Source organism: Eptesicus fuscus, chromosome 6 (assembly GCF_027574615.1).
Source record: "Eptesicus fuscus isolate TK198812 chromosome 6, DD_ASM_mEF_20220401, whole genome shotgun sequence".
NCBI lineage: Eukaryota > Metazoa > Chordata > Mammalia > Chiroptera > Vespertilionidae > Eptesicus > Eptesicus fuscus.
In genome coordinates, this window is record NC_072478.1 from 102,456,595 (window position 1) to 102,476,823 (window position 20,229).

The 20,229-nt window shown below is 42.0% G+C and overlaps 1 protein-coding gene across 1 annotated transcript in view; it reads left to right on the forward strand.

Annotated features, from left to right (window-relative positions):
* RANBP17 (RAN binding protein 17) overlaps positions 1-20,229 on the forward strand; it is a 233,284-nt gene that overhangs the window by 152,481 nt on the left and 60,574 nt on the right. Inside the window, exons 17-19 of the mRNA XM_008147617.3 lie at positions 4,161-4,224; positions 4,315-4,423; positions 16,709-16,812. Of these exons, the coding sequence (XP_008145839.1) occupies positions 4,161-4,224; positions 4,315-4,423; positions 16,709-16,812 (277 nt within the window). The remainder of the gene's footprint in view (positions 1-4,160; positions 4,225-4,314; positions 4,424-16,708; positions 16,813-20,229) is intronic.

The window sequence follows — 20,229 nt, forward strand, 5'->3', positions numbered from 1 at the left end:
CACAGTTGGGGAGCCCCATGATCCATCACCCCAAAGAGATAGACCTCCGCGAGCCTCATGTCCCTGGACCCGGGGGCAGGGACACAAGGCTCACATACCCAGGGCCAGCGTCAGGCAGGGGATGGGAAGCAGCCTCACACAAGTCCTGACACTGCAAGTCCCCACCCACCCGAGCCAGCTGCGCATGCCAGCCTCCTGCTGATCGGTCATTACGCGTGAGGGCGTCACAACCATTTGCATATTAGCTCTTTATTATATAGACTAGTGGCCCGGTGCATGAAATTCGTGCACATTAAAAGGGGATTAATTAAAGGAAATACTTTAATATTTCTATTTGCCCTTTCTCTATAATATAAGTGTCAGAGATGAAAGAAAATTAGTAAAATGTATACAAAAATCTTCCTCCTGTCAGAGTCTGGGGCGTGCCCTGGGACCCAGAGTCAAGTCCTGCCCACCCACGGCCCCTCAAAATTGCGCAAGACTCAGACCCATCTGGCCCCACCCCCATTGGGTGAGATCCAGACCTGGCTGGCCCCACCCTTGTCAAGTCCCACCGGGTCGGGGGGGGGGGGAGGGCGCAGCCTCAGGTCCCCTGGCCCAGGCCGGGGTGGGGGGCATGCCTTGAGGTCCCCCATCAAGCCCCGCTGGTCGGGTGGCACAGCCTCAGATCTCCCCATGCACCCTCAGGTCCCCTTGCCCGGTGCTGGGGCAGGGGGCATGGCCTGAGGTCCCCTGTCAATCCCCATTGAGCCGGGGGTGCAGCCTCAGGTCCCTGCTGATTGCTTGTTAAGGCTCGTTATGGGAATTTGGCCTCCGCTGTGGGTGCAGATATCTTCTGTTACGGAAACCCACGCCTCTGCTGTGGGCACCACCATATTTGTGACAGAGTGACAGTCAATTTGCATATTCCCTCTTTAGTAGGTAGGATTTCTTTGATTCTCAAACAGAAATTTCTTCACATTTTAACACTTCTGTAAATCAGATGTCTTACAGTTTAAGGTATTTTTAAGCATCTTTTCTTTCTTAATAGCACCTAGAGTTATATTTTTTATATTCAATAGTGTAGGTTTGATGAAATATGGAAGATACTCAGTAAAGGCTTGATACCATGAATTAAAGTCATACTTGGTGCTACTGTGCTCATCAGCTGCTAAATTAAAGTGTGTGGTACTCCTGTAATTTAAGAAATTAGTTCATCCTCAATTTTGTTATCCTCCTCTTCAAAGGATATGTGGATACAGAAAGGAATTTTGTTTAGTGAGTTACTATCAGCCAGGCTATGGAGTTTGCTCAGTCCCGGATGTGATGAAAGTTCATTAATGAATTGGTTCCTTCCTGAAAGAACAGTTTCCCTGTTCCCTCTGGGACTTAGTTACAGCTTCGGTTGTGTCTGAAGAAGCTAGTAGTCTGTGCAGACTCACTGGTCTCTTTAAAATCAAATGGATATGATGTAACATAGTGAAAACTTACACTTGACAATCAGAGTTGGACTTGAATCTTGGTTTTACCATTTGCATGTTTTCTGTGTGACCTTTCCTGAATTCTCTTACTCAGGGCTCTAGATTCCAACTGCTGTTGCTGATAACCACCATCACCACGTTCACTGTAATGTGCTATTCAGAATGCCACCCAACTAAAATGCTCCCACCAACTAAAATGGTGTGACTTAGACAGATCATAAAATGATTAGCCATTATTTTTAGTCCTCACCCCTGAGGATATATTGAGAGAGAGACGAGAGAGGGAGAGAGAAACATCAATGTGAGAGAGAAATATCCATTGACTGCCTCTTGTACACATCCTGATGGGGGATTGAACTCACAGCCTAGGTGCATGCTCTGACTGGAATCAAACCTGCAACCTTTTGGTATATGGGACGATACTCCAAACAACTGAGCCACCTGGCCAGGGCTCCATTTGCATTGTGGTTTTTTAACATTACAGACCCTCTTAAGGACCATAACTAGCTTGGAATTGAATTCCTATAAGGGAATATAAATATTCAGATGAACTCTCATTTTTTTCTTTATTGAAAACAATATTTACTCTTAATCACTTGTTCTTTAGAATGTAATTAAAAGGCAGTGAGGCTGGCCTTGGTTCAAAGTGCACAGATGCAGTTCTGCAGAAAGTGTGTCTTTGGCAGACGAGAGTCTTCCTGTGAATGTTCTGTTTATTGCTCCCATAAATATTCTGTTGTCAAAACAGGGCTTGCTGTTTATTAGCAGCACTGATAGGAAGATTCCTATTAATGGTAGCATTCTGATTACCCACAGACCCTGTCACTTTTAACTTTGCAATTCTAAGAGAATTGTGTTTGGTGATTACTTAAGGTATTTCTTAGTTTATTGACCCCCACCCCTGTTTAACTGACTGAAGTTTGAGTGACAGTTCTGCTCAGTGATTACACCGGAAAAAAATCATCAAATGTGCAGCTTCATAGGCAGGGAAAGACCTGCTACCTGTCAGCCCTGATCTCCTTGCCCTTCGGCCTGCCAGAAACACTCAGTGCATTGACACCCACCGAACACAGTGCAAGGAGGAGAGCGCATAGATGCGGCCCTGTCCCTAGAAAGCATCCTAACATGGAGGTGAGCAGATATGCGTGCTTGATATGCCGCTGGAATGGTGGCCTTAGAATCAAGGGGACTTGGATCTAAATCATACTAGTTGTTTCTCTTGGAAAGTTCTATTTAATGTTTTGAGTTTGTTTTTTCATCTGAAAAATAGAAGCGATACTACCTATCTCATGGGATTGTGAGAATCAACCTTGTAAGTAGTAAACATTCTGTAAACGTTGATTCTCTGCATCTTTGTGTCTTCTTCCCTGGTTTAAAATTGAAAAAGACGTTTTTATCATTTGATCCTCACAACAGTCCTATAAGACAGATAGCTTGAGCATAGATTTCATCCTCACTCGTTGGAGAGGGAAAGTAAGGCTCAGAGTGGCTGAGTATGGTGCTCAGACACATCCAGCCCACTGAATGGTGTAATTAGCTGAAAGCCCCGGCTTCCTGACTTGTGTTCCAATGTGTTTTCTACTCCTTTACATCCACAGCTGAGTGACTAAAACCTCGAGTTAGATTTCAGTGTCCCTGTACGGGGGCAATAGAGAGAGTTCTTCTATACTTGGAGACGATGTGAAGGAAAGAGTCGGCGTTTTCATGGGAACATGAATGGTGCCGTTTAAGGTTCGTATAGCCTGCAAGAAGGGCATGCGTAAGTAGGCAGGGATCGACCCAGAGAGGCCCTGGCTGTAGCAGAAAACATGCAACTGGGTAAAGTAAACGAAGAGGGTGTTTCGATGACAACGTTAACCAGAAATTCTTCAGGCCTGTGGTCCTGTTTAAGTATTATTTCATAATGTTATTCTCATCATGCGTTGAACTGTTCGGATGATGGTTCAGTACAGTAGAAAGAACATGGTCTTTGGAGTTAAACCTCAGTTCAGATCTCAGCGCTACCCATCCATAACTGTATTACCTTAGGCAAGTAACAATTTCTCCGTGCTCGTTTTACCTGTGGATTAGAAATAGTAATATTTTGCACTCTAATTGTGAAGATTGGGTGAGTTACATATGAAATTCCTTGCACACAATAGGTACTTGAGAAATGTCAGGCCCTCTAAGCCTGACCTTCAGGCCTTGATGACGTGCAGTCTGCTACATCCTCCTGGCTGTATTCCCTTCTCCTTCACCCAAAGCAGACTTTCCTTAGTTTCTAACTGAGCTCATTGTTTCTTAGAATTGAACATTTTTCTCCTTCTTGATAGCCTATTATGGGTCTTTTATCATTATTTTATTATGAAATAATATTAAGTAAAGAGAAATTCTCACATTACATCAAAAACGTAAAAAAAGGTCAGTTTTAATTTTCCACTACGAAGGCTTTAATAGTAAAGAAGTTTTTGTCTTAATTATAAAATTAATTCTTCCTCTCCAGGACGAGAACATGTATAAGATGAGAAAAGTAATTGCACTGGTTAATAATAGATTGCCATTCTTAACAGTATGAAGGACATTTCTCTAGGAATACTCTTTCGAAATAATATTTATTCCTCATAAGTAGGCATTAGTGCCATTGTAATTCAGTGTTACTTTGTGATTTATTACCTATTGATAAGACAGTTATATTTCGCCAAATTCCTTAACTTCTATCACCTATATCCTTTTAAAAAAACTGGTGAAGATAGATGCTGTGAAATTCATGCTAAAGAATCACACGGTAAGTCTGATTTCCTCTCATTAATGACTAGAGTTTCCAGGTGGCTTAGTTAAAGCGTTTGTAACGTGGCTGCTCTTTTGCTTTCATTAGAGTGAACACTTCCCCTTCCTCGGCATCAGTGACAGTGACAGGCTCAGTGACTTCAGGTGCCGAACCACCTTCTACACAGCCCTCACCCGCCTTCTGATGGTAGATCTAGGTACGGGTAAGGATTAAGCTCACTTGTTAAGGATTACCAGTATACCTGTGAGTAAAGACGGGAAATGCTCGTGAGGACCACATTTAACTTACCGCATTTGCCACCTCTGACAGTTTTCTATAACTTTCTAAGACTTGAGCGCTCGCTTGTTAACATCAGAACCAGAAGACAAATCTTTGTACTTAAGGTGGTATTTTTCACTTCAGATAGTACTTGTATTAATTCTTTACTTCTTCTAAATTTATTTTCTGGGTGTCCTTTGGAACATTCATTTTACTGCTAGGAATCTAGGAACAATCTTAAATACAGAAAAGCTTTGCACATTTAATCTAAAGAAAACATAGAAACAATGTAAATATCTAACATAGGGAATTGTAAAATTAGGCACACCCACTTACTTGATGGAGTGATATATGGTCATTAAAAATAACAATTTGAAGACAATGCAAGACATGACATGTCTCTTATAATAGTAAGTGGAAAAAGCAAGGTATTACACTATGGAAATGCCTATTGGGGCGGGAAGAACAATACATCAAAAAAAGACTTAAAATTCTTCAAAAATGTTAAATGTTGTCTTTGAGTAGTGGACTATAAGTAACATTTCCTCATTTCTGATTAGCTAAAATTTTCTTTAATGTACTACTTTTATAATGGGAGAAATTAACTCGTGTTTAATTTCTTCATTGAAAGCTAACATTAGCCAGAAGTATCCGCAGGAAGAGGGCACCTTAGGGAGGGACATTACACCTCTCTGTGGGGACCGCATTACTCTCGGTTCCCATTGTTCTCCATGTCTGAATGCTGCAGGTTAAGTTAATCCATTTATTGACACATGAGAGAGAGAGAGTTCAGTCAATGATGATATTCTGAGAGCATAATACTGATGATACCTTTTCTTCCTTTCTTTTGCAATGTATTCATTGATCCATCATCTTAAATACGAATTTTTTAAAACATGATCATGCAAAAGAAAAGAGGGTGAATAATTTTATTTTGCATGTAAAAGGCACTGCTCTTCATAATGGGAAGGTGACCAATACCTTCTCTGCTTCACACCTGTATTATTTTTATGCATTTCAACAGAATAAATTACCAGAAAGACAAACAGCCAAAAGTTGAGAGAAATGCAACTAGAATGATTAAGGAGCTGAGCAGGATTGATTTCTAAGGAAAGATTAAAAGGGCCATGTATGTATAACTTGGCTAAGTGACAACTAGGGCTGGAGGCAAAGGGAACTGTCTATAAATATTTGAAGAGTGTAAACCAGGCATGCAAAACCCAATCATCTGCTACCAGGCCAGTGGGAGATCCAACTGAGTGACAGCTTTGCATACTGCACCCTGGCCTGTGCTATGTCTTGGCTGCTGCCTGGGAGAGAAGAGGAGCAGGCCAGGTGTTTTGTCATTGTTCTCAGTAATCAGTTAGAGGGCACACTGTGCTGCGCTCTGAGGGCACCACAAAGACCTTGCCATACTGGCCCCTGCCCTCAAGGAGCTTGCCCTCTTGCTTCCTGGTTGCCCAAGCATTAAAGAAGACGGTGAATCCCTTGTCTAGACTGAATTCTTTCCCAAGCCTTATACATGCTCTTTGAATGACTCTGTCGGATAGAATGAAAGAAATGGGGAGACAAAAGTTAAGGAAAACACCTAGAAATGGGGAGACCAAAGTTAAGGACCTACTTCCTAGAAGTAGGTCCCTGTCACCCACATCTTCAGGACCTGGCAATGGAATGGACCGAGGTCCTTTTTCATGAGGTCAGCATAGACAAGAACCCCCATAAATCTGGGGTTGCTTAAACAATAGGACAGCACTATGAGTGCTCTCAGCACAGCTGACTTAATGCACTGATAGTTGGTAGACCCAGTGATGCCCAGATGTGCCTGGTGTTGCACACCCCCTTTTTGAAGATGACTTCTATTCACTGTTGCTTAGTGTTAACTGTGAGGTCTGAGAAATTGAAGTAAATGTATATAACTTTGAATAAGTAGTAGGACTTTATTAGCTTTCACCATATTTCTTTGAAATATTTAACCCATAACAATATAAAGTATACATTGATTTTTTTAAATTAGTTTTTTTAAGGTAAATAATTGTTATACTGGAGGCCCGGTGCATGAAATTCATGCACTCGGGGGGGGGGGGGATCCTTCAGCCTGGCCTGCGCCCTCTCACAGTCCAGGAGCCCTTGGGGGATGTCTGACTGATGGCTTAGGCACGGGGAGCGGGCCCAAGCCGGCAGTCGGCATCCTTAGCGCTGCCGTGGATGTCCTGTGGTAGCGCACTGACCACCAGGGGGCAGCTCCTGCATTGAATGTCTGCCCCCTAATGGTCAGTGCATGTCATAGCAACTGGTCATTCTGCATATTAGCCTTTTATTATATAGGATTGCAAGCACTTTTTAGATACATTGTAAGAAATAGAAAAAGAAAAAAAGGCTATGTGGAAGTCCCTGTACATGGTAGGTACTAGATATAAATAAATTGAATTGGATATAGATAAAATGAAAAACAATAGCAACTGCACTCCTGGAACTTTTACATTTTTTTTAAAAGAAATTCTTTCCTTGCTTATCAGTGTTTTTACTTTTAAAATAACCTGTATTGTAAGCATCAAGTGATGGTTTGTGGTATAAAGCATCAGGGCTTCTTTCCCTCGTTAAGAACCACAGCGGCTCTTCTTCCCAAAACATGTTGAGCTCCTTCAGTGCATGGGCTTTGTCTTGCCCAGGCTTTCTGGCCCAATCTCAGTATCCCTGCATTGTAAGCACTCAGTAAGTTCTAGTGGGAAGCAGGACACGAGTGCGCTGTGACCAAGATGCCATCACCGGGGCCCTGGAGCCAGCTGCCTGCCAGGGTCTCTGGGAGTAGCTCTGACCAGTGGCTGATTGCGTTCACAACGATTTGCTGCGCTTGGCCACTCTTGTGCTGGATCAGTTGTTTGTTGTTTTCTGTTGAAGAGAAAAAAGTGTTGCTACTTCACAGACGATCATTTGCCGGGTGTTATGGAACAGTTTTATTCTTTGAAGCCTTGTCTCACAAACTAGGCTGTAGGACCCCTGTGTGTATGGTTTTATGGGTTTTTATCCTGTGTTCACTGTCGCAGAAACCTGGAGAAAAGAGAGAGTGCTCTTGCCGAGAGCAGCACAGATCCATGTATTAAAGAAAGAAAGAAAAGTATTAGGTAATGAGAATCCATCTCAAATTAAATGAAGAAACATTTGAGGAGGAACTACTTATAACACTGATTTTTTTTTTTCTTTCTTGGTAAGAATCTACTAGGAAAAAACACCTAACCAACCTGCTAGCAAACCACTGGATGTGATTCTGGGATAGAAATATAAAATATATTCTAATTGAATTCTGCAAAATAAATTAGATATGTTTTGTGTATAAGCCTTGCACATTGGAGTGATTAGAAATTGGGTGTCACATTAATTGATACTTACTTTGAAATGCATTTTGGTTTCTATTCAATAATTTGTGCTTTGTATGAATTTAATTAGATGCTATGTGCCCCAGGTTGTATTTCAGATGAAAATGGGGTGGGGGGAGGCGTTGGCAATAAACAGTTATACAATTATTTTATCAAATTGTTCCTTATCTAAACTAGATGGAATAAACAGAATTGAAAGCATTTCATCATCAGAATGATGATGTTTCATGTTGGCAACATATTTTTTGTATTCTAAGAAATTATGAAACTAAATAAATTCCCTTCGTGAGATGCGTTACACACAGAAGGAAATGGGTGACCGACCATATGTGCATGCATGTTAGCCCTTCCAAGAATCACTTAAAGTTCCCTAGGTTATTTTTAAATTAACTTTGTCAATCTAATAAACTAAAGCAAAGATAGTATTACCCAAGCCAGTAAATGGAGAACCTCCAGGGAGCTGTTCAGTGTAAAATACTGGAATAAATAAAAACCTTCTATTTTGTTTAATTTGAATGGAGGTGAAATCAGTTGACAAATACTGGAGAGGGGAGTGTGGGAAAGAGCGGTAACAGGCTTTTTGTTTTATGGAGAACTAAATATTCATTGCAAATTAGGTTTCTACCAGCCACACGTTCAGAGATGCTCGGCTCACTGGCAGTTGTTGTCCTTGGACATTTTATGAGCCTTATCTTGAACTGCTCAGATGAGAAGCATGCTTCCCTCAGATATTCAAACTCTAAGATGCAGTTATATGTTTTCATGATCACGGAGATGCTAATATGAAAATAGAGTTTACAGATAGTAAGAGACAGTTCTCTCTATAGGGGTGAAGGTAGCATAGCATCCATCCACCTTTGTGGCTGATAGCAGGTACTTGGCACCTGAAGATGTCTCTAGCTTAAATTTGAGAAATGTTAAATAACAAGTAAATGAGTTGAATAAGAAAGGAAGACTATTCAAGAAATAGCTACTAAAGATAGAAGCAAAAATACAGAGGAAGGAAACTTTCCTTTTCTTTAGTAATAATAACTAACATGTTTACACATTCATAGTCGGCAAACCATTTCTCATACATTATACGATGTGATCCTCAGAACAGCCAACGTGAAATAGTTATTGCATTGTGTACCTGTTAGAGAGGTGAGGTACAGAGATTAAAAGACGTGCCCAAGGTCAGTCATGTACATTGTAGCCCTCTGACCACACATCCTCATTCACTTTTGCTAAGCTGTTACTTCACCTTTTACTTCTCAATCAATTAAGAAAAGTAACTGTCTTCATTTTTAGGTGAACTATTTGAACTGAATGATTGATTTGAGGCTTGGGGGCAGTGAGAAGAAGGGAGAAGGGATTACTTTCCTAGCTTCTACCAAATAAACAGATTCGTGTTTATTTGCCCTATGTAATTATATTACAGCCCTATGTAGGTATATTACAGCCCTATGATCAGTGCAAGTCAAATAGTTTTTTAAATGTATACTTAAGTCTGATGATTGGGCAAAGCACATTTTTTCTCATAGATAAAGGAACACAGAGGGAGATAGCCAGAGGATCCAGCACGTGAGAAGCTTGATCAGAAGTAGCTAATGTTCTGATAGATGGGAAGACTGCACCGACCTATCACTTGTGTCCATGACTTGGCAGAGACTATCTGGAAAGTAGACGTTGAGGGTTGGGGGGCAATACGGGGTAAAGAAGCAGCTGGAAATACTTAGAATTTATAATGAGATCATTAAGACTAATTAGCTGGCCCTGTAGGCAGAAAGCAGCCCATTAAGTCCAGATCCAGTTTTAATAACTTACCTGGTTTTGAGGGTAGAGTCCAGAGCACCCCAGGGAATAAGGTGCCTCAGGAATGAAACTGGAAGGTAGCTTTCTTAGAGAAGGCATACACTGGTCTGCAGTGGGTGCTGTAGTTTTCTTCTGGGAGCTAAAATAAACATTGTGGTTGCCTAGGGAGAGGAGTTAAAGGGAGCCTCAGTTTTTCATCTGTTAAATGGATATATGTGCCTTGAAGAGTCAGGCGGCATAAATAAGATAAAGATGTGTGCAAAGGGCCTGGGACAATTCCTATCACAAAACAAGTACTCGGTGTATATTAACTGAGACACATTTATTGACAGCACTATTAGGGACCCTGACTGCCACTGGGACCTCAATACAATGTAAGTTAGTGCCCATGCTGCAGCTGCTCTACCCTCAGTGCTTGGGCACAAGTGAGGGCACCTTCAAAGCTTCCTGCCCTGCCTGAAGCCACAGGTCATTTCAAAGCCTGCCAGGACTCCGAGGCCGTTTGGAAGGAAACTGAAATGAAAACCCCATTCTGGGATCTAGCTAAGCGCATTTCTCAAGACCTGTTGTCCTAGAACTCTAAGATGCAGTCCTTGGAAGCACTGGGAAGGAAGAGCAGGCGGCGTGGGCCCGCTCCTGCACAAGTGGCCACTCTTCTGGGATTACCCCAGGGACTTGGTTTTGAGTGGATTCCCTTCTCACTCACTGCCTCTGTGTCTCCTTGTTTCTCTCCTCTCAGTTCTCCTTAGTTGGAACAGAGGCATTAGACCTGACATTTACTGACTATATTAGTTTCCTGTTACCACTGTAACAAATTTAATGACTTATGTGTTGCAGATTTTACAATTCTGAAGGTCAGAAGTCCGAAATGGGTCTCAGTGGACTGAGTCAAGGAGGGCCCATGGCCCTGTTTCTCCAACATCAGACCAAGTCCTTCTTGTGCTGCCTTCTCTCTGGCTTCCCCCCAGCTCCCCTAACACCTCCAAGGACCTTTGTGATTTCATGGGGCCCATCTGCATAACCCAGGATAATCTTCTATTTTAAAGTCCATTGATTAGCAACCTTAACTCCTTTTGTCATAGAACCCAACATATTCACAGATGCCAAGGGTTAGGAGGACATGGACATCATTGAAGAGCCATTCAACCTGCCATATAGTAAATACTAGTAACTATCATCATAGTTGGTTACCATCATTTATTATTACCACTAGAGGCCTGGTGCATGAAATTCGTGCACAGAGAGGGGGAGGGGGGTGTTGTCCCTCAGCCCAGCCTGCACCCTCTCCAATCTGGGACCCCTCGAGGGATGTCAACTGCCCGTTTAGGATCGGGCCTAAACGGGCAGTTGGACATCCCTCTCACAGTCCAGGACTGCTGGCTCCCAACCACTTGCCTGCCTGATGCCCCTAACCACTTCTGCCTGCCAGCCTGATCACCCCTAACTGCCCTCCCCTGCCGGCCTGGTCACCCCTCACTGCCCTCCCCTGCCGGCCTGGTCGCCCCTAACTGCCCTCCCCTGCCAGCCTGGTTGCCCCCAACTGCCCTCCCATGCCGGCCTGGTCACCCCTAACTGTCCTCCCCTGCCGGCCCAGTTGCCCCCAACTGCCCTCCCCTGCTGGCCCAGTCACCCCCAACTGCCCTCCCTTGCCAGCCTGGTCACCCCCAACTGCCCTCCCCTGCAGGCCTGGTCATCCCCAACTGCCCTCCCTTGCAGGCCTGGTCCCTCCCAACTGCCCTCCCCTGCTGGCTTGGTCACCCCTAACTGCCCTCCCCTGCAGACCTGGTCACCGCTAACTGCCCTCCCCTGCTGGCCTGATCACCCACAACTGCCCTCCCCTGCTGGCCATCTTGTGGTGGCTATCTTGTGTCCACATGGGGGCGGCCATCTTTGACCACATGGGGGCAGCCATCTTGTGTGTTGAAGTGATGGTCAATTTGCATACTAGGCTTTTATTATATAGGATGATTATTTCATTACTTCTCCTTGGCCACACCTCAGCCACCAGTAATTCAGTGGCTATTTGAATTTGAGGAAATGAAATTTTCACTGCTCTGCATACATTTCAGGGGGTGGTGAGGGGTAACCAAACCCTGGTTTTTATTGTTGGTGGTTTTGGGGGTTTGTTTTTTTTTATCTTTTTGAGATTTAAATACCATAATTCACCCTTCTAAAGTATACAGTTCAGTAGTATCTAGTATATTTAGAATATTCACAGTTTTACAACCATCAACATCTAATTTCAGAATATTGTTAATCACCCCAGAAAGAAGCCCTGCTCCTTAAACTTGTCTCTCATTACCCCTACCCCCCAGCCCCTGACAGCCGCTAATTTACTTTCTGTCTCTGGATTTGCCCATTCTAGGCTTTTACTGTAAATGGAATCCTGTAATGTGGCCTTTCTGTATGGCTTCTTTCACATAGCATGTTTTCGAGGCTCATCCATATTTTAGGGTGTATTAGTACTTCATTGCTTTTTATGGCTAGCTAATAATCCTTTGTATGGATATACCACAGTGTGTTTCTCGGTTTATCAGTGATAACAGTTGGGTTGTTTTTTCCCTTTGGCTGTATGATAATTCTGCTATGAACATCGTGTATGTGTTTTTGTGTGGACATAGGCTTTCAGTTCTCTGGGGTATGTATCTGGGAGAAAATCGATGAGTCAAGTGGCAATTGTGTGTTTAACTTTTTGAGTAACTACCAAACTGTTTTCCATACTGACTACATCATATTATTATTGGCTGCAGTCAAAACAACAAAAAATGCTAATAGCTATCATTTATTAAGTGTCAAATACTGAGCAAAGGGGTTTACAGATATTTTATTATTTAATCCTCACAGCTAACTTTATGAAATACAGTAGTTTCTCCTTACACATGCAGGATACGTTCCAAGACCCCCAATGGATGCCTGAAACTGCAGATAATACTGAACCCTATAAATACTATGTTTGTTCCTATAATACATACCTATGATAAAGTTTAATTTATAAATTAGGGTCAGTGAGAGATTCACCACAGTAATGAATAATAAAATAAAACAATTATAACTGAACAATGTACTGTAATAAGAGTTATGTGACTGTGGCCACCTGTGTCATGGGACCCCTTGCTGAAGTCTTCCTGTAGGCTCCGTGCTTTCTGGGGCACCACGTCACCATAAATCAACACATTTTCTGCTCATGTCTTCCACCCACAAGTTTAATGCCTTTTTCATCTTAACTAAGAACTTACCACGCACTATGGGTGTAACTTTTGCTGTTTTGAGGTCTAACAGCAAAACTAGCACAAATTTCTTTTCCCTTCACAATTTCATGGATAGAAGATTCATTCTTATAATAGACTAGTGACCCAATGCACAGGTTCATGCACATTGAAAGGAAACTAACTAGAAGGTGGCTGGCAGGGCAGGACTGGGCCAGACACGCCCTGGAGCCAACCTCCTATGGTCCCTCCCTGGCCGGCTTCACCTGGGTGGCGCCAGGGCTCAAAAGGTGTCTGCTGAGTGAGCAGCATCCCTCCGGTAGGTGGTGTCCCTTGGCCTGGCCTGTGGGGATCGGGCCAAAACCGGCTCTCCAACATTCCTCTAGGGGTCCCAGAGTGCAAGAGGGCACTCTGCAAAGTTGCTGTCGTACAGGGTGTGGAACAAGCACAAATGTGTAGTAAACCAGATTTGGGGCACCAGTGCCCCAGCAACAACATAACGCACGACTGAAGGTGGAATCGCATGGCCCTGCAAGGAATTGGGCTCCCTCCTCTCTGGTTTCGGGGTGCATCACCCAAGAACCGCAGCTGCCCAGTCACTGCAGCTTGGCAGCTCCTGCGTTGAGCGTCTGCCCCCTGGTGGTCAGTGCGCATCATAGCAACTGGTTGGATGGAGGGAGGAACACTTAGCATATTAGCCTTTTATATATATAGATCTTAGCAACCTCAGCATATGATATTTTTTCTTTATTAAGTCAAGAACTTGATAATTCTCCCTGGTATCTCCAAATTGCAAGCAGCACTAATCCTATACTTCGGGGTCACTATTTAGTAAAATAAGGGTTAGTTGGACACAGCAGTGTGATTCTGTGCTAGTAGATCTGACCAGGGCAGCTCCTGAGTGACTTGTGGATGGGTAGCATGTACAGCAGAGAGATGCTGGACGAAGCATGGTTCATGTCCCGAGCAGGGCACTGCAAGATGGCACAAGATAGCATCATGCTTCTCAGAACAGCATGCAATTTAAAACATGAATTGTTTATTTCTGGAATTTTCCATTTAGTATATTTGGACGTTGGTTAACCACAGGTAATTGAAACTGTAGAAAGTGAAACCACGGATCAGGGGATCTACCGTAAATATTATGTCTCTTAATTACAGATGAGAACACTAAGGCTTAGATGAGTGAAGTGACTTTAACCAAAATCAGGCAGCTAACAGCAGCAGAGCCAGGGTCCAGGCTTAGAACTTACAGAGTGTCCACTCCTTCCTGAACCCTCATTGCCTGCAGTGACCATTGTCACTGTCCTTGTGCAATTCTACATTTAGAAAATACTTTAGGGGAAAAAGAGGACATATGTAATACTTCAAAAAATAAAGAATTTTTTAAAAGAAAATACTTTACCCTGGAGCAGTAAGATTATATAGTTTAATAAAGTATGTGTGTATTACATATTTAAGGGTTTGATAATGTTTACTTCAATTAGTTTCTGTATTCTTTGTCAGGTGTTAAGAAATTAAGGGAGTTTTAAAACTCAACTTTATTGAGCAACTACTTTTCATTCAAATACAGCGTTTCCCTAATATTTGCAGGCACTGTTGTAGGTGCTAATACTGTAATACTAGTACTACCACTACTGTTCATTGAGAATCCTCTATTTTTCATGTGTTATAACATTTAATATTCACAATAAGCTTAAAAGATAGGTATTTTCATCCTTAGTTTGAAGATGAGAAAACTGAGACTCAGAATGTCCAAAGTTAACTAGTGGTTAACTAGGCTCCGTTTATGTAGAGCCTTCCCTACATCATTCTCCTTCACAGAAACGCAAAGGTGCACAGTCTCAGCTCTCCGGAAGTGAAGGCGAAGATGCTGTCAGTAATTTACATACACACATTATAAATTTTATCTCATTCAGTCCCCAAGGTAACTCTCATCAAACAGTGGTAATGGTGGAATGATGAAGGTGGTATTGTTGGTGTTAATATCAGCTATATGCCTAAACGCTTGCAATTCAAGGCCTACTGATAATTGCAATCTGTCATAGAGTCGGAGAAAATGCTCTGGGAATGAAGGGAGAAGGGGGAACACGGGCAGTGGGACTCAGGAAGTGCTTGCAGGGGAGGTTAGCTCAGGCATTGGGAAGGTGATCGTTTGACCTGGGCTTTGGAAAGTAAGAATGGCTTCTCTAAAGCTTTCTAATGCTGTCACCAATTGTCAGAGGGTGTATCTAAGAGGAATAACTTGGTCGCATAGCCATTGACAGAGCAGGGATTAGAATCTGGTCTGCTTTACCCTTCACCTTGGATCCTGGCCCTTGTCCAGAACAGCATACAGGAAAGATTTGTTGGTCTTTTGACATCTCTTTGTGAACAAAGCTAAGTCCTGGTTCTGTTTGACTCTAGAAACAAATTATGTAAAGTTAAAGGGAAAAGAAAAACCACAAAGGACCGGGGTCAGCCAGGTCACGTGCTCCAAGTCAAAAGATGCCGATTCGCCCTGGCTGGCTCAGTGGATAGAGCATCAGCCTGTGGACTGAAGGGTACCAGGTTTGATTCCCGTCAAGGACACATGCTCAGGTTGTGGGCTCTATCCCCAGTAGGGGGCATGCAGGAGGCAGCCAGTCAGTGATTCTCTCTCATCATTGATGTTTCGTTCGCTCTCTCTCCCCCTCCCTTCCTCTCTTTGAAATCAATAAAAATATATCTGTATATTTTTAAAAAGATGCCGATTCTGCCTTGATCTGTGTGTGTGGCCTTGGACCTCATTTTCCTTATCTGCAGAATGATGTGTAGGCTAGTGTTTCTCAAACATTTGTATGCATCTGAATCACCTGGAGAGTGTCTTAAAACAAAATTTGCTGGACCCCACCCCAGAGTTTCTGATCCAGTCAATCTGGGATGGAACCTGGGAAAGTCCATCTAATAAGTTGCCAAGTGACCCTGATGCTGCGAGGCCAAGGACCAAACTTGGGGAACTGCTGGTCTCTTCTCTGAGATCGCATTTCCTCTCTGCTGCTCTATTTAAAAACTGACAGCACGGAAATCAGGGGCCTGGACCATATATGCTACCTTGAGTAAGTCACTTAACCGTCCTCTGCCTGTGTCTTCATCCATGAATTAGGGCTCTCACTTAAAAGAAACCCCTTTTGAAAGAATACTTTATAAATTGTCAATTGCGCATATCCATGTATGAAGACTCCACTTTGGCAGAATTTTTGAGGAAACCTTTAAAATGAAAAAGCAATAGAAAATATCTCTTTTCCTCTTTTCTATAAAGAGAAGGAAGCTTGGTGTAAGAGGAAGTGTACCCATGGAGAATGTACTTAAAATCCAAATGACCCAGGAGGGACCTCATCCTATTTGGCAGATAAAAGTTTCCCTGCCATCTAGTTAACAAATTAATAAAAAAGAACATAAATAAAAGGGAATAATAACGTAGAGCTCTCTGGGCACCTGAGTCCATGAGCCCTTTAGGCCTTGGCACCCAAAGAGAAGGGGAAAAAGATCCTTGTCTCTGAGGCTTTGAAAGAGGCTTTCCTGGAGCATTAGGGAAGCTCTGGGGCCCTAAGAGCTGAAGGGCTGACATGCCTGGGGCATGAGTCTGTTTGATCCAATAAAGAGCCAAAAAAAAAAAAAATGGTAAGTAATTTTGCTATTTCATTTGGTGCAAAAAGAGAAGGCAAAACACCAGAATAGTCAGTGAGCCAAAGCACAAAATTAGGCAGGATGTGAATGCAGGCCGACCCTTCCCCGGACGTTTCTGCGCCTGCATGCGGCGCTCACTGCTGAGGCTCTCACACAGAGCGTGCGTTTAAACCGTCGTGACCCTTTTGTGTTTTTTGATAGGCGAAGATGAGGACGAATTTGAGAATTTCATGCTGCCTCTTACAGTCTCTTTTGAAACAGTATTACAGATATTCAACAACAACTTTAAACAAGAAGATGTGAAGGTGGGTTTGTTTCCAAACAGGAGGAAAGGCAATTTTGTTCGTTCTAGAATATCTAGGTCCAGAAGAAGGTGCTGCATGCCCACGTGTGCTCTGTGCCTCATCCGCTTCCTGTCCCTAACTGCATGTGTCTTTCAGTTGTACACTTTTCACGTAAGTGTCAAAGTTAATGGGCTTTGAGTTGGGACAGTCAGTTTATGATTAGGCGACACAGATTTGTCTCTCATTGCAGTTAATGTCTTCAAAAGAATGTTTCTCGTGGGCGCACCACTTTAAGCATCCCTGTCCCCTCATCTACCCTCACTGTATGTTTCAACATATTTATATGGAAGAATGCACAAACATACACATGTTAAAACACTACATCTCTAAATATTTTTTAAACAAGAATTTATATAAATCAAGACTTTATTAAATGGCTAGGCATATATGTATGAATAGGAGCTGGTCTTGAAGTATTGCATTCTTAAGCTGCACAAAGTGATTAGGATAACTGATAGCTAAGTAAGGTTTTTATGTGCCTGTGGGAGCCATATTAGGATTGATTTGACAAGTCAGTTCAGCTGTGGCAACAGTCATAATATCTAAGACAACATTATGTTTTATTAGTAAAATCCTTAAGTGTAGCAAGCTGTTTGTGACAAAGCAGCCCCATATTTTAATGTGGAGGATGGAGAGCACAGGGTCTGCTCAGTCAGAAGAGCATCTTCTGAAATTATAATGTGTCCAGGCCATATTAAATAGATTGACACTGATTATTATTTGTAAGAAAGTAAGTAGTCCTGAAAATGTAGGCACCTTTGCTGGTGATACTTGTCATATTTTATCGTTATTTGAAATAAGTTGACCAAAATATTAACCATCGCTTTGCATGGCTCCTCTTCTCTCTACAAAAAAAAAAAAAAATTCGCAGCAAGAAGCCAACTAGAAAAACAGTTGCCTTTGATGATTACTTTAGGATAATTCTTTTACCAAAAACTAATTAGCTAAATACTGTACCTTTTAATTTGAAATAAAGTTTTTGAAATGAGTATTTATCAGCATGCAGTAGTCACAGAATTTTAAAACCAAAAGAGATTTTCTTTGCCTTTATAGTTTTGTTGAAATTCTATACCAGTTTCTATGTGGGTAGCTGTGTTTTTCAGATGTGTCAACAAATATTTCATGACCAACAAGATCTTTGCAGCTTTAAGGTGGCTATTGCTTTATGTGAAAAAGAAGCGAGTTGAAAAACACCATCTTTATAAAAATTACATGTCTCATTTGAAGATTTCATTATGTTCCAAGTCCATTTTGATGTGATCCCATCTAGTTTGATAGAAACCATCTTCCTGGAGTCATTTTTAATGGAGTTCCAGTGATATATCCCTAAACCAGCAAGTTCTTAACGACCCTGGAAAGTGACTGCTTGATTACACTTTAACGGTATTTGCAAATAAAATCACAAGTAATTAAGGGGAAATCTCCAGGCTTTTGAGCAAGTTTGATGCATGATAACTGCCTGATTCAGCTTCATCTAGAGTAATGCTGTGTAGGCAACAGCTACGGAGATCAATAGCAACGTAATGATAGTGGCAGAATTAAGTGAGTAACCTGAGAACTGTGCCTCAGAATGCATGCAGCTGCCACGAACCAGGGCCACACAGTGCACTCCGTGCTTCCGTCCTAAATGTTCATCAAAAGACGCCCTGCAGGAAAATGGAGTTAGATGCTCTTTATTGCTGATCGTGTCTCTTGCCACATTTATCAGGGAAATTGGATTAGCAGTTGGCAGCTGCAGGTAGACAAGATTCTGCAGTGATTAAATATGCAGCTTGGCTGCATTTGTTGTGACAGACCTTTAGTAAATTCTACTGTAAGCACCATCTGTCTAATTTGTATAAAGAAAACTTGGTGCTTTAAGCTACCAGTGAAGAACTAAATCTGTTGCTTTATCATAAACAAAACTTTTGCACTAAATGCTTTTAAATGTAATTTATTAGGTTAGGGCTATTTTTCTATCATGATGAATAAATAATACATGCAAAAGTGCTTTCAGGTACTTCATTTTGCAAGGACTAGAGATAAAAACGGTTCGGTTTTGTTCTTCAATAAAGTATTTAGTATTCCAATCCACAGGAGGTGATGCTGTTAAAATATCTCTATGAAAATGCCTCGGGACTGCCATATTCATTTAATTTGCAACCCTTACCAGGATTTTCTAACTCCCTGTTTATAGAGATTTTTCAAACGCAGATTTCAGGATGAACATAAACATTAAAGACCAATGTTGCCAAATTGAAATATGGTTGTGAGGAGAAGAAATGCTGCAAAACTCTTAAATTTATAACTTTGTTTTCTTACTTAGTCCTAATAAAATTGAAGAGAACATTGAATTTTTGTCTTGGGTTTTTCTCTTCAAAGTAAAGGCGTGGGAGGGGGGAGAAAGAAAATGCTATGACAAATCCTGGCTCTAAAGCATCCGTTTAAAATACATGTTTTTCCCATATATTTGGGTTTGTAGTAAAATCGAGTCCAATACTCTCCTGACTCGTGCATCATTTTTTATTTGACCATGACATCATCAGTTTTAAGGAAAATGAATGAAAACTTCTCGGAGAAAGAGGAGCAGTTAAATAGGAACCTGCTATCTTTAGTCCCTTCGTATAAACTCCACAATGTTAAATTATTTAAAATCCCTGATTTTCAGCATGCGCACATTAAAAGTTTTCGCACTAAGTGCCAAATGTTGCAAACAGCACTTTAACAGAATGATTTTGCTTTGATCCCTGTAGCAGTTCCTGAATAATTTATCACAGGTTATTGCCTTAATTCTGGAGAGGGATAGAGCAATAAAGGCAGATGAAAACACTCCAGTTGAAACACCTTGGGGCCTGCTCATTCCTCTGACACGGCTCTTTTGTTGGAACTATTTAGAGGTTATTAAGATGTGTCTCCAGAATTAAGAGTATGCTTTAAGGATGAAGACAGCCATCTTAATTCTAAAGACAAAGCACAATGACCCTTCACCTTCTTTTTCTTTGTTGTTATTATATAGTAGAATTATGAGGATAATATTATAGCTGCCCCCAGTAGTGCCACTACAGTAAAGGGTCTGTCAGACTTTCCATTAGAAACCCTGTTTTGGGGGTCAGGGTGGAAGGAGCCGCATTTCAGCTGTTTCCCAGCCCATCCGTCTCACACTTGGCACACAGACGACTGTTTACCGGGCAGCGGACTGAAGCACTGAGCAGTTTCTCCGTGGGCTTTCCGAAAGGAATCTTCAGGACCCGATGCCCCCGAGTTAACCCACTCCCCAGAACACCCTCCCTACAAATACAGCGCCGCTCACTTTTCACATCAGCCAAGTGTTGACCCCCTGCAAGAGAAAGGCAACTGTTCAGATAAACCTCCCTGTACCGTTTTAAATGAGATGGTAAA